General features: G+C 38.3%; 1 protein-coding gene across 13 annotated transcripts in view; it reads right to left on the bottom strand.

Moving 5' to 3' along the window:
- Nucleotides 1-13,414, bottom strand: part of EBF1 (EBF transcription factor 1) — a 405,899-nt gene that overhangs the window by 80,732 nt on the left and 311,753 nt on the right. For all 13 annotated transcript variants that reach the window (XM_008015160.3, XM_008015161.3, XM_008015162.3 and 10 more), the window contains exon 10: nt 620-746. In XM_008015160.3, coding sequence (XP_008013351.1) covers nt 620-746 — 127 coding nt within the window. The remainder of the gene's footprint in view (nt 1-619; nt 747-13,414) is intronic.

Raw genomic sequence — 13,414 nt, 5'->3', positions numbered from 1 at the left:
AGTACACATTGGGCATTCAGCCTTTATACTTGATGTAATTCCACAGAGATGCTGCCTGGTTCTGTCTGTCTGATGGGAGGGAATTCACATTCACTCTGAAACCCCAGTTTCTTGCCGCAAGGCGGATCCATGTGCCAAGGCTGTTTTGGGAGGATAAAAATGCAGCATACTTGGAAAGAAGGCACCAACCCAGAATTAAACATGAAAACTACCAACTGTATGTAATACAAATGCGGTGAACAGGCTAGAGGAAAGACGTACTGTTCCTGAAAGCACAACCCTACTCCGTAAAGTAAACAAACCCTAACAAAGTGGCTTAACATCCAGAAACTCAGGATTATCTACACCTCTTTTCCCCTTCTCTTATTTTTCATGTGGCATCTTTAGGTATCCAACTAGTTATTTCAACAGATCCTGCCATTCGGCATGGACACCTAGATGAAATCTTAATACAATAATAAAAGCACCATGTTTGCTCATACATATGGTAAAATGAAGAAAGAAAGCAGACTTTAACTAGATTTTAAAACAAAATATATGCTTTTAGACATAGAAGACAAGGGGAAAGACCCCATAGGACCAAGGCAGTTCTGTGCTCACCATCTGCAATGGTTCTTACCTGTGTAAATGAATCTGCCTGGTGTTCCTTTGCAGAACTGCTTAGATTTGTAGGACAGTGTGACTTCCACAACACCAGGGATGTGCCGAGGAGGGGTCTGCACACGGATGGCATGAGGAGTGATCAACTGGAGGAGACATTTGGGGGGAAAAATTGTCATTTCAATATTTAAAACTTCACAGTCTTCCTAACAGCTCTCCATAAACAAAGCTTTAAAACACATAATTAAGCTGTCTATGTTTAAATCCAATCTTGATGGAACCTGCATGAAAGACACTGACAACAATATTTACAAATGCTCTGAGTACAGCCATAACGACATTATCTGGGTTTGCCTACATGGCCGGCCCTCTGCTTCCTGGTTTGAACAGGGAACCTGGCCTAATGAAATGATTTATCTACTACAGGATATCCTTTGGAAAATCTCTGAAGCAGACTAAATCAGAGCCGAGCTTTGCCATGCCTCTCCAGAAGTTGATAGGCCTGGTGTTTGAACTGAGCCCGTCAACATGTGGAAAACACAGAAGTAGGGAAACAGTAGGCCAAGGCACTCTGATTAGCTGCAGTGTGCACGTATGAAGTACCTCTGAAGACCATTTGGTATATTAACTACCAGAGGCACAATCAAAGAGCTTAACAGGAGAAAGAAAACAATCTGCCTCCCTGGAATAGCTTATGGATCTGGCAGAACTAAGGACTCTCCATAAAAGGGAAAGGGAAAGGGAAGGCTGAGGAGGCTGCGGAATGATCACTGGTCCATTATGCAACGCCACGTGCACAATGAGAAAGTTCATTTCTGAACTCTGTTGGCAATCAGATTACACTATGAAGCAGAATTTATTTTTTATTACTCTTATCTTTGTTTACATAACTAAAATGTTATTAATGGCTATAAAACTGGCATTATCTGGTTCTTTGAAAAATCCAGCCCTGGTATTTGACTGGTTGACCTCTGATGGTGCTGGATTCTACATGTTCTCTTTCTATGGGATTCTGCAAGTGTCCTCTTTGACTCCTTTCAGATGCAGTTAGCTCAACATTTGTGGTATTGAGTCCACTGCATACAGTGGATAATTTATACAGTATACATGAGTTTAAACTACATGCTTGTGCTGTTCTCTCATGGGAATAACTTAGAAAGGGCTCCTTATTTCAATGTGCAAACCAGGCCCAGTTCAAGTGTTTTTCCCAGAGAATCACAGATAACACCATGAGAGGCTGGATACAGCCCGTGGGTCCCCCAACTGGATAAACCGTTCTAACACCAAGTCCTAGGGAAAATAATTTGAGAAAGTTGTTACTGCTAAAGCCCACAAGTAATTTATATCAAATGTTGCTTTCTGAAATAAAGAAAAAGTCATATCTGCATAAAACCATTTTAACTTAGCAATTACAAATGCCTTATCCTCTTCCATAGAATACATGGAGCCTTGGCTTATTTGCTGAAGATGCACAAAAGATATTTCAGTAAGACCATGCTTATGTGGAATCCCTGAAGACTGAGTTCATCTCCATGGCTTAGTGTTTTCAAAGGCTAAGGTTTTACCCAACAAAACACACAAAAAGGTTTCTTAAAATTTTGTTCTACACAGGAACAGAAAACCAAATACTGCATGTTCTCACTTATAAGTAGGAGCTAAGTGGGAGGTACTCATGGACATAAACATGGCAACTACAGACACTGGGGACTCCTAGAGTGGGGAAGGAAGGAAAGGAACAAAGATTGAAAAACTATCTGTACATTGCTCACTACCTGGATGACAGGGTCATTCGTATCCCAAACCTCAACATCAATATACCCACGTTACAAACCTGCGCTTGTACCCCCTAAATCTAAAATAAAAGTTAAAATTATTTAAAAAGTTCTATTCATATTGTTAATTCTTCCAAAATGCATTGTATGCTTTTTAAAATAAGCAAAGTGTGTATAATTTAACTTACTCTTGGTAAATCAAGATCATCATTTAGAATACCCTATATTCTATCTTGCTGTAATATAAAAAAGCTCTGAATGACTGTTGAGGCATGAAGAGCTATTTATCCCTGTACTAAATGGCTCCAGGTTTCTAAGATTTTGAAATTATTTCTCTTTTATTCTGCTTCTTTGCCTTTTTTTTTTTTTTTCCTGTTGTTCTTAGCACCTTCTAATTTGCTCGTGTAATCTGTAAGCATGGAGATCAGGAAATCGAGTTTAATAATATAGAGAGAACAAGATAAGAAAGAGGCTCTGAAGGGCAGTGAAAGATGATCTTCCCCAAATCAAGAGCATGTTAATTTTTGAGACACTGTTACTGCAATGTTGGGAACTAACACTTGTTGAGTACCCAGGAGGTAGCTACCACATTGCTGGATATTTTACATACAAACACTAATGGGTCAGAACAATGACTGTATTTTTATCCTTTTTTTTCAGGTGAGAAAACAGAATCTTAAAATTAAGTTGCTTGCATAAGCAACTTTACCCTTGTCACAGCAAGTTACAGCAAAAGGTAACACTGATGCAGTTCAAAAAAGTCACGGGACAAACACTTCCTTTGTAATCATAGAGAAAAAATTGTTCATATGGAAACTTTTTAAAGGTAGTAACAAACTCAGTTTTTTTCTGATCCAAGGACTGTGTGTGTGTTTTCTGTACCCATGCTGTCTCCATTTTTCATTTATTGCCTGGTTCTTTGCCATGCTTTTGGTAAAGGATGATCCATGTTGTTATATTTCAAATAGAAGGTATACTTCTAATTTTAACGTGTACTTGGGATATAGAGTGCCATTAACTCACAATAATACTGATGAGAACTTTCAGCCAGTTAACACTTCACCTGCACTCCTTGTTCTCAGGGGAAATAAATTTTAAAAGATGGAAAGATATTAGTAAATAGATGGATGAAGATTCTTTTTAAGTATAGGGACTTAATATGTATGAGTTGCTATACCGAGGAACAAAATTCATGGGCTTTATAAATTGATTAGATATGACTGCAATGAAACTACAGACTGAGAGTGAGGCTTTAGCATAAAGCGTTAGGCTCAGGAAATGCAAACAAATTTTCATTTACAATTTCATTTTCAATTTTAATTAATTGCCCTAACTAAAGCAGAAATTCCTTCTAAACAACAATCCTTCACAGATGAGGTAGAATCTGAATCATAATTAGAGAATAAATTTGTTGATGTTTTCCTAGCTGTGCGTATTAGTCTGGGAAGAATCTCTAGCACTGACACATGATATTGATGCTTATGGAGGAAAAACATTTTAGCTAACTTTGATCAATTTGAAAGCACTGGCTTATTTACTAATCACTCAAAGAACTGTAGAATTTATTGCTGGAAGGAATGTTAGTGATAGTTTAAAGCTAATCTTCTTATTTGACAGCTAAGGACACAAAAATCTAGAAATGTCTGGTGGCTCTGAAAATTGACCCAACATCCTAGAGGAAGGACAGGGTCTAGATCTAGGGTGTAGAACTCAGGACCCACGAATCATAAAATACGTTTCACACATTATTCCAGCCTGGTTGAACCCAAGGCAGCCATTCAAAGCAACAGAAGGAGGGAGGGCTAGTCTGTTTTTCGAACTTTTATCATTGGACTATCACTTTCTTAGTTTTGTCATATCTACATACCACCTATACAATCACATACTTAATATTTTAAAAAGTGATTATCTTTTTATTTAAAAAACTTATTTTAAAAGAAAACTTTATGTCACTACCATAATTGGAAAACTGGTATCAACTGCAAAATAAGAAGGTATTGTAGCTAGTAATCTTGAAGTTCGTATGATATAAATTCTAGCTAGATATTATTGACAACCTGAAGAAATTTATTGAAAAGGGTGATTAGCTAGTGTTAAAGACTTCTTTGCCCTGAGACTTTATCCCTTTAATAAAAATCAGAATTATGGAATAAAACAAAAATTAAAAGAGAAACAAAAGGAGTGATTAAAAGAGAAACCAAAAGGAGACTAACTTTCTCACAGTGTGATTCAGTTCTATTTCATGTCTGTGTGAAATCTAAAATTGTCTCCTGTGCTACCAAGGTCCCATGCCCATTACTTTGGTAAATACTGTTCTAAGTGATTAGAGAACAGATTTCATTCTTTGACGTAATTTCCTTAAATTATAAGCCAAACAATTTGGGCTAGAAATAAATATTCTTCTGAAACTCTGTAGCATCTGACACTGCACTCTTTCCCTTTTTGGGACTCTCCATTTTCTTATGTGACAATAATCATAAGACGTAAGACTTGCAAAGCGTCTGATGGTTTACCAAAGCACTTTCATGTTCACTAATTTTTAAAACTCATGTTTGTGGTTTATGTGTTTCAGATGAGAAAAGTTGATGGTCAGGCAAGTTAACTAAAATTATTTGAAACACTAGGATGAAAACCAGTGTCTTATACCTGTAAAGAAGTGTTTTCCAGAGATCTTCTCTTATTCATTGATTCCTGGTTATTTTGATTTTCTTCATTTGCTCCACTTTTCTGTCAACTTGTTAATTGTAGAAATTTCACAAGTTTTGTCCTTTCTTCCCCTCTATTTGCCTAGCACTTCTTGATTTCACTCATTAGCTCAACCACCTCAGCTAAACTGATTTCCAAATCTACACCTGTAGACTTGATCTCTTTGGCCAAGCATCAAACTTTTATTAGCAACAGAGTTACAGAATCTCCCCCAAATAAGTCTTCTTGCCATCTCAATCTCAACATGACCCAAGCTAAATTTATCATCTTACTACCTCTAAATAAATATTTCTTGTTTTTGTGTCTCCTGTCTCAGTTAAAGGAATGTTAGCCTTTGAATTACTCAAAACAGAAAACTTGAGGTTATCATTATTTCTTTTTCTTCCTTTATTTTTCTTAAGTCATATTGATTCTGCCCCTAACTGGGCCCCAGTGGCTCTTCTGTGCTTCTTGTCTTTCTCCTGTTCAGTCTGTCACTCTTTCTTACACTATTACATAGTAGGAAAAATTGCCTTCTAAATGGTCTCCCTCTACCTCTACTTTTTCCATCATAATTATTTTCTTCAAATACAATCTCATCATATTATGCCCTGCCTCAAACCAAACTCTCATCTGCCCCCTTTGCCTACTACATAGTTCAAACTCCTTGACAGGATAATATTAAGGGTTCACCAAGGCTTGATGGCCAGTTTTCCTTCTAGGCACACTTCCCACTTTGCTTTACCACATTCTGGAGTAAAGGGCATGTGGATACATGAAAACACCATTCCCTTGCCCAACAGTTTTGCTTTCTTCATGCCATTCTTTCCTAAACATTCTTCTACTGACATTCTACTTATTCTTAAAGACCCCAGTCATATGCTCCCTCTTCCAGTAAGTTTTACCTGATCCTAAGGGTCAAAGTTGCTTGCATTTTTGAGGAATTTATACTATTATGATATTGATACTATAATGCTTAGCAGCCTATTTTGCTTTGTGCCATAAATACTGTCCTATACATCTTTCTCTCATAAGATATTTCCTGAGATCAGGAACACAGTCTAATTCACATTTGTAACCTCTAAAGTAGTTAACTTGGCCTGGTGTGATGGCTCACATCTGTAATCTCAACACTTTGGGAGGCTGAAGCAGGAGGATCACTTGAGCCCAAGAATTTGAGACCAGCCTGAGAAACAAAGCCTCTACAAAAAAATTTTTTTTAATTAACCAAGCATGGCGGCATGTGCCTCTAGTCCCATCTACTTGGGAGGCTGAAGTGGGAGAATTGCTTGAGCCCAGGAAGTCAAGATTGCAGTGAGTCGTGATTTCACCACTGCTGCCCAGTGTGGGCAACAGAGCAAGACTGTCTCAGAAAAAAATAAAAATAAAAATAAACAAATTAAGTAGCTAATGACTTACATACAGAATATTTTCAAAATATTTCTGGAATCTTTACATAAATTGGGCCAGAATTCTACCAAATCATTGACTCCATTGGGTATCGTAATCATTATCCATGAGTCCAGGGGAATCTACTGTTCTTAACCTGATAGTACTCAACTCTCATTTTCTACCTAAGTTGCTTTTAATATTAGTTATCTGACTGGCTCAGCACTCAGGTCTAAATATGAGCATGAGACCACTGCTTGTATATAAGTGGTAAAAAAGAAAAAGATGTCTAAATGTCTGTAACTCCAGTGAGAAATAAGATGAAATGAAAAAAAAAAAAAGGTTTAAAAATTAATACTTAAAAAGTATGCCACAAAAGATCTTTGCTAAATGGTAAGAGTGTTTATTTCTGGACTGATAACATTTGATGTGATTTGTCTTCTCTGTCTGCCTCTTCCTGCTATGTGTATGTATTTCTGTGTGTGTAAATTCCCCAAACTTGCACCAGATTATGTAAATACTTACGGAATAAACCTATTTGTACATATAAAGCCATTATTTTTATTATGAGAAAAATGTTATTTAAAAAGTGTAATAAGTTTGGGACTATATGTATTACACGTGATTATATAAGAATTAGAGGCTGGGCGCAGTGGCTCACACCTGTAATCCTAGCACTTTGGGAGGCCAAGGCGGGCGGATCATGAGATCAGGAGATCGAGACCATCCTGGCTAACATGGTGAAACCCCGTCTCCACTGAAAATGTAAAAAATAGCCAGGCATGGTGGCGGGCGCCTGTAGTCCCAGCTACTTGGGAGGCTGAGGCAGGAGAATGGCGTGAACCCAGGATGCGGAGCTTGCAGTGAGCTGAGATCGCACCACTGCACTCCAGCCTGGCAACTGAGCAAGACTGTCTCAAAAAAAAAAAAAAAAAAAAAAAATTAGATATGTATTTGCATAGAAGAAAAGAAAAACATCAAAATGTTAAAAGTTACCTCTAGATGGTAGAGGTATGGGTAATTTTACTTTCTTCTGTATGTCTCTCTGAATTCTCCAATCGCTCAACAACAAAAACGCATTAATACTATATTCAGAAGAAATAATTTTTCCATGTGGCATTGAGATGAAACACACATAATCTCTGCAGGGCTCCAGGTGAGGCTGTCAGCATGCCAGGGACCACCAGCAGCAACACTTCTGCTCCCTCTAAGCTGCCTGTGTGAGCATTTTCCCTGCTCCAGACTCAGACCGCAGGACCTGAAGAACCCTGTGGGGGGTTAGCCAGGCAAGATATGCCCACTGTGGCCTCTGGGTACAAAGTAAAGCTGATGTGGCCATAACAGAGATGGAGCCAGACATGAAGGTGTTTGAATGGGACCTCTCCTTGACAGAAGAGCTGACACCAAGAGAGAGAATGCACGGTAGATCATGCAGCTGTGCATGTGGAACTCCAAAGAGGCAGCCTACACAAAGTCTGGAAGCCCAGAAGAGGGGCAGGGAAGAGGACAATCTTCTACATGGCTTTTAGACAACTTCCCAGCTTATCAAAAGTACGGTCCACATGGTAGGTAAATGAGAGTACCTAGTGTTTAAAAACATGAGTGGAGCCGGGCGCGGTGGCTCACGCCTGCAATCCCAGCACTTTGGGAGGCCGAGACGGGCGGATCACGAGGTCAGGAGATCGAGACCACCCTGGCTAACATGGTGAAACTCCGTCTTTACTAAAAATACAAAAATTAGCCGGGCGCAGTGGCGGGCGCCTGTAGTCCCAGCTACTCGGGAGGCTGAGGCACGAGAATGGCGTGAACCCGGGAGGCGGAGCTTTCAGTGAGCCGAGATCGTGCCACTGCACTCCAGCCTGGGTGACAGAGCGAGACTCCCTCTCAAAAAAAAAAAAAAAAAAAAAAAAAACCAAAAACATGAGTGGAAACATGTTGTAGAATTTCAGGAGGAAAGAGCAACTCTTGGGGACTACTTTCCCCTCTGAGAGCCAGCAGCTTTTATTATTTGTGTTGTTCTAGTTCTCACTAAATTGAGGATGGTAATGACATTGATAATGACTTCAACAATAATGACTTTTTGTTATCTTTTTCTCATGTGTCAAGCACTATATTAAAAACCCTTTTAGTGATTTGCATTCTGTAGTATTAAGGTGTAGGTATGATTATTAGCGGGTTCATAGAGGAGGAAAATAAGTTTCAGGAAAGTTAAGAAATATGATTAAGGAATCAACTGGAAGTGGCCAGTCAGCCAATTGACCATCATTATACAACAATGACTGTCTCTCCATATGACTGTTTCTTGTTTTTCCATAATTCCTGGTACATGTATTTTGCATCTGACCTCTGCCTTTGAAAGCATGGATTGTATCCTCAGCTTTTCCCACACCTTGAAACGTCCTGGGAACATAGTGGCCACTCAAAACAGCTTTCCTCACTGGTGAAAGGCAAGCTGAGAATGATTCCCCAGGAAAACAAAAAAAGCAATTCCAAGATAAGCCTTTATCCATGTTTTCCAACCAATAGGAGTAGGTAAAATAAATGCAATTTGACGTTCCAAGCCACAAAGCCAAAAAATAACTGGGGTTACTAGAAAACACACCAGCGATTTCTCATTATTAGATTTAGGACCTACTATTTTAACCGTAATCACCTTCAACACTTAAAAGTTAAAAAAAAAAAAAAAAAAAAAAAATCCAAAACAAGCAAAGACGCGAAGAGAAGGGATAAAGGGAAGGAAAGGTTTCTTCTCTGGAAAAATAATAAACATTTGTGGCTAGAAAAAGCCTAAAGTGGGCACTGGCAAGGTGGTTTTTAGATGTTACCCATCTAAGGGTCTGCGTTCTCAGGCATGCTAGCCCATTCACTCATTGACACCCTCTGTGCCTCAGTTTACTAATCTTATACTGCACCAGCTCCTGTCTGCTCTGTGGAGGTGCTGATAATAATATTACATATGCTTTATGTTTGGGTAGAGCTTCTCTGGGGACCCTAAAGCACTTTCCAGATTAATTTTTAAATTTATGTATTAATAATTCTCACAGCATTCTCCCTCCTCCTCAGTTAGGATAATAACATCCATCTCTTTTGAGATAGGCAGGCAGTGCTGAGTGATAGACATGAAGCAGACACTTAAATAAGAAAACTGTAATATAAAAGCATAATTAAAGCTCTAAAACCAAATCAAACTATGGATTTTTAAAGAGATACCAAAGTGTTAGGGACCAAACAGGCAAACTTGTTTTCCCTCCACCACTCTGAAACATGCATCTTTTTGCAGTTAGACACGACATTTAAAATATATTATTAGGAGTTCGTAAAGGAAGCTGAAATATGAAAAGTATATATTCTTGGCAACTGTGCTGACTGAACCTCCATATTATCTCTCTATTTCCCTGAAGTGGCTACCACATAAATCAGGGGATGCCAGCTCTTCTTCTGAGTTCCTTGGTGTGTTTTGGTTTGTTCCCTAATCAGAGTTCTCTGGGTTTCATAACACAGATTCTTTCATTCCCAAGAATTGCCTGTCTCGAAAGCAGTGTATGATTTCTCAGGGAACGTGAGAAAAAGCCAGAGGAGGCATTTACTGTTTCACAAACATTCTGGTTTCCTTTTGTCCTTTCAAGAAAAGAACTTTAAACCAATGTTTACCAAAATATGCTGAGTCACATGAATCTTTAAAGATAAACTTCATGTATGAATGTCAAAGGAGACTTTTGAAATTAAAGTTTCAGGAATTGAGTTAAATGGGGGACTTAAAATCAAGCATTTGAATAGTCAGTCATGTTACTTAACACTGAAATTTCTCTCAACATGAGTATCGACACAGACTCAGATGGATAGTAGAGAGATGTAGATGTGCTTTCCTATTCATTGTCTGTGTCCCCCTAAGTAGAATATCAGCCCCATAAGGGTATGATCTTGGCCTTCTTTGTTTTTGCTATGTTCCTGGTGTTTATCAAGGCCCTGGAACTAGTAGGCACTCAATAAATACTTGTTGAACATTGAATGGATAAATATCGTGATGCCATTAGCCACCATTAATAATTAAGATAAAGAGTCACTAAAGTTTCTTATGAATCTACAAAAAGAAAATAACACCACTCCATTCAGAATTCTTTTTACTAAAAAATTCCCAAACAACAACAATGAAAAAACTTTTTACTTTGCCACCACAAACTTCCTGGTATCCTCATTAAGCATTCACAGACATATACTGCCCAGTTCTTCTGACCAGGAATCTGACCAGGTCCCGAAATCAATGCAGTTAATTGTACAAAACAAAATAGCAACAAGATCATCTTTCAAAATAAGAGATTTGGGAGAAAAAAGACTGAAGCAAATACATTATGCTTCCACTACCTCTGGTTTTGTGGGTTATTTATTTATTTATTTTGTAATTTATTTTTTAAATAAACTTTCTCCATCTCTCTTCCCAGGATGTAGATATTGTGCCAGTTGGGCCCCATTAAAGACTGGATCCCAGCCTGACCATCTGGGAGCTGGAAAAGCAAGGGTGAGTTCCTGAGACCCAGGGTATTCCAGAAGCAGAGCATCAGACACCAGCAACGCCAGCCCCTGTGGTTTGAGGCTGCACAATGAGCTCTTTCTCAAGGCTTGTTTTTCTAAATTCAGTCAAGAAGGAACATCATTCCCTACACAGGCCTGGCTCGGTGTCCTATGTTCCTTGCTTGTTTGTTTGCAAATTAAAATATAAAAGGAAAAGGAAATCAGAATACATTTATGGAAGGGGATGAATGCTTGTTATCAACATTGGCAATTCACAAGGCAGAATCTTTGCCTATGGAATTAGTAAAGAAAAATATAAAAGCCAAAAGACTGATAGATAAAGTAGTCAGGGAATAAATTCACCTTTCACTGAAAGACTTGTAGAGTCTCTCAAGCTTAAAAACAAACAAACAAACAAAAGATGTCAAAGTTTTAAGATACAGAGACTCATTCTAACATTTTTTGTGGTGTTGGTCCTATCTACGTATGGTATACACTGATACTAGCCCATACAACCAGTAATTCCTCACTTAACATGTTCATTCTGGAACTCAGAAATGTGATAAAAGTAAGCACTACATTAGGAGATATACATTAGGAGAAATACCTAATGTAAATGATGAGTTAATGGGTGCAGCACACCAACATGGCACATGTATACATATGTAACAAACCTGCACGTTGTACACATGTACCCTAGAACTTAAAGTATAAAAAAAAAAAAAAACAGTAGGCACTACAGAAAAACTGAAGCCAAACCCCTTTTAATAATGTGGCTGTACAACTGCTTCTGCTAAAAGTCTTTCAAGGTTGCATTATACACATCTTGCTGTTTTAAACAGAATATACTAAATATATTGCCAGCTTTTTTTTTTTTTTGATTACTCGGGGCCACCATCATTAATGAACTGCACAGTAATACAGTTCTGTGTGTGCTTTTTAGGCTTTCCATTTCTTCCCTAGACATCAGGCCATCAGCTGTCACTGAGCCTGTATCCAGTAGCCCGCCTCCATACATGATCTGCCTCTAGTCTGGGCCTTCTAATTTGCTGTCACCTAGGAAAACAGATAACATAGTTTGTGAAGAAGTATTGTTCTCATTAACCCAAAGCTTTTTATTTTATTCACTTTTTTGGCTTGCTTCTGGTTTCATGCTGAATTCTGGAGAGTTGAGGTTATTATAACACATCTCTGGATAAATGAGTTTTATGACATTCATATTAGAGAGTTAAGAGATGGCTATGGAGTCACGTGGACTTTGATTCAAATCCAAGCTTTGCCAATAATCAGCTGTGGGACCTTTGGAAATTCACTCAACCCCGTGACCTTCAGTTTCCTTATTGGGGAAAGGGGGAGAGAGTAGGATCGGGGAGAGAGTAGGATAGGGGAGGGAGTAGGATGGGAGTTGTTATCTGATAGTTTATTACAAGGATTAATTGACACAATTCCTGTAACCAGTGTAGGAAAAGGCATCACTTGTATCAATCAGTCAACATGTGTTACTTCTATTACTACTCAACGTTCACCATCACCAATAGTTTTACATTAAGACACTTATGTGCATACTTATTACACAACAATTACATCTAAATATAAACTACCTACCCATACAAGCATTAGCAAAACCTGGACCACAATCTGTCTAGTACTGACACTTTCAAGCATCATCAACTATAACAGTTGCTATTAGGGAGCATTTCTTTGAATGAATGAATGAATGAGGAAGTAATGTCATTCAACAGATTTTCACTAATGCCTCAGATGTGCAAAGCTCTGTGCTGGGCATCACAGAAAATTAAGCTGAATTTATCCTGGATCCTGTCTTCAAGGAAGAGGGTATGCCCTTAAATACAATAATTAAAGATGGAGATGTATAAGGAACATAGTATGGTAGAAATAAGACAACATAAGAATTTAGACAGAAGAGAAAATATTCTATACCTGAGTCATATGGGAAGATTTCAGAGAAAAAGGTGGTATTTCATAGGATCTTAAAGAGCAGAGGGATATGGGCACAGAAAGGAGGGAAAAGGATCCCGGGGGGAGCAATGGCATCAGCAAGACAGGGAGAAAAGTTACTGCAGCTAACAAGTCAATGGAATAGAACATAAATTAAGATGAATGGTGCGTGAGGATGTTGAAAAGAAAGATTGGAGTCAAGGTGGTGTGCTTGAATCCCAAACTAAGAAGTTGTGGCTTTAGAAAAGAGAAAGCCAGTAAAAGCTGTATAAGGTAGAAGGCTTTATTTAGTTCAGGGTATCAGGGAGCCATCCCAGCGATCAACAATCAGCAGGAAAGGAATACAGCACTATCCAGATATCCATAAATATTCATTTTCTTCATAAAAGTCACATGACTGCAGCCAGGTGTGAATTCTGTCATTGATTCATATGAAAATTAGAAATTCATCACACTTCTGTGGTTCCTATTTTCAAGTTACAGATACATGTACCTCCTGA

The sequence above is a fragment of the Chlorocebus sabaeus genome, chromosome 23 (assembly GCF_047675955.1).
Source record: "Chlorocebus sabaeus isolate Y175 chromosome 23, mChlSab1.0.hap1, whole genome shotgun sequence".
Lineage (NCBI taxonomy): Eukaryota > Metazoa > Chordata > Mammalia > Primates > Cercopithecidae > Chlorocebus > Chlorocebus sabaeus.
Note: the sequence above shows the minus strand (reverse complement) of the source record. Positions and strands in the feature narration are given on the sequence as shown.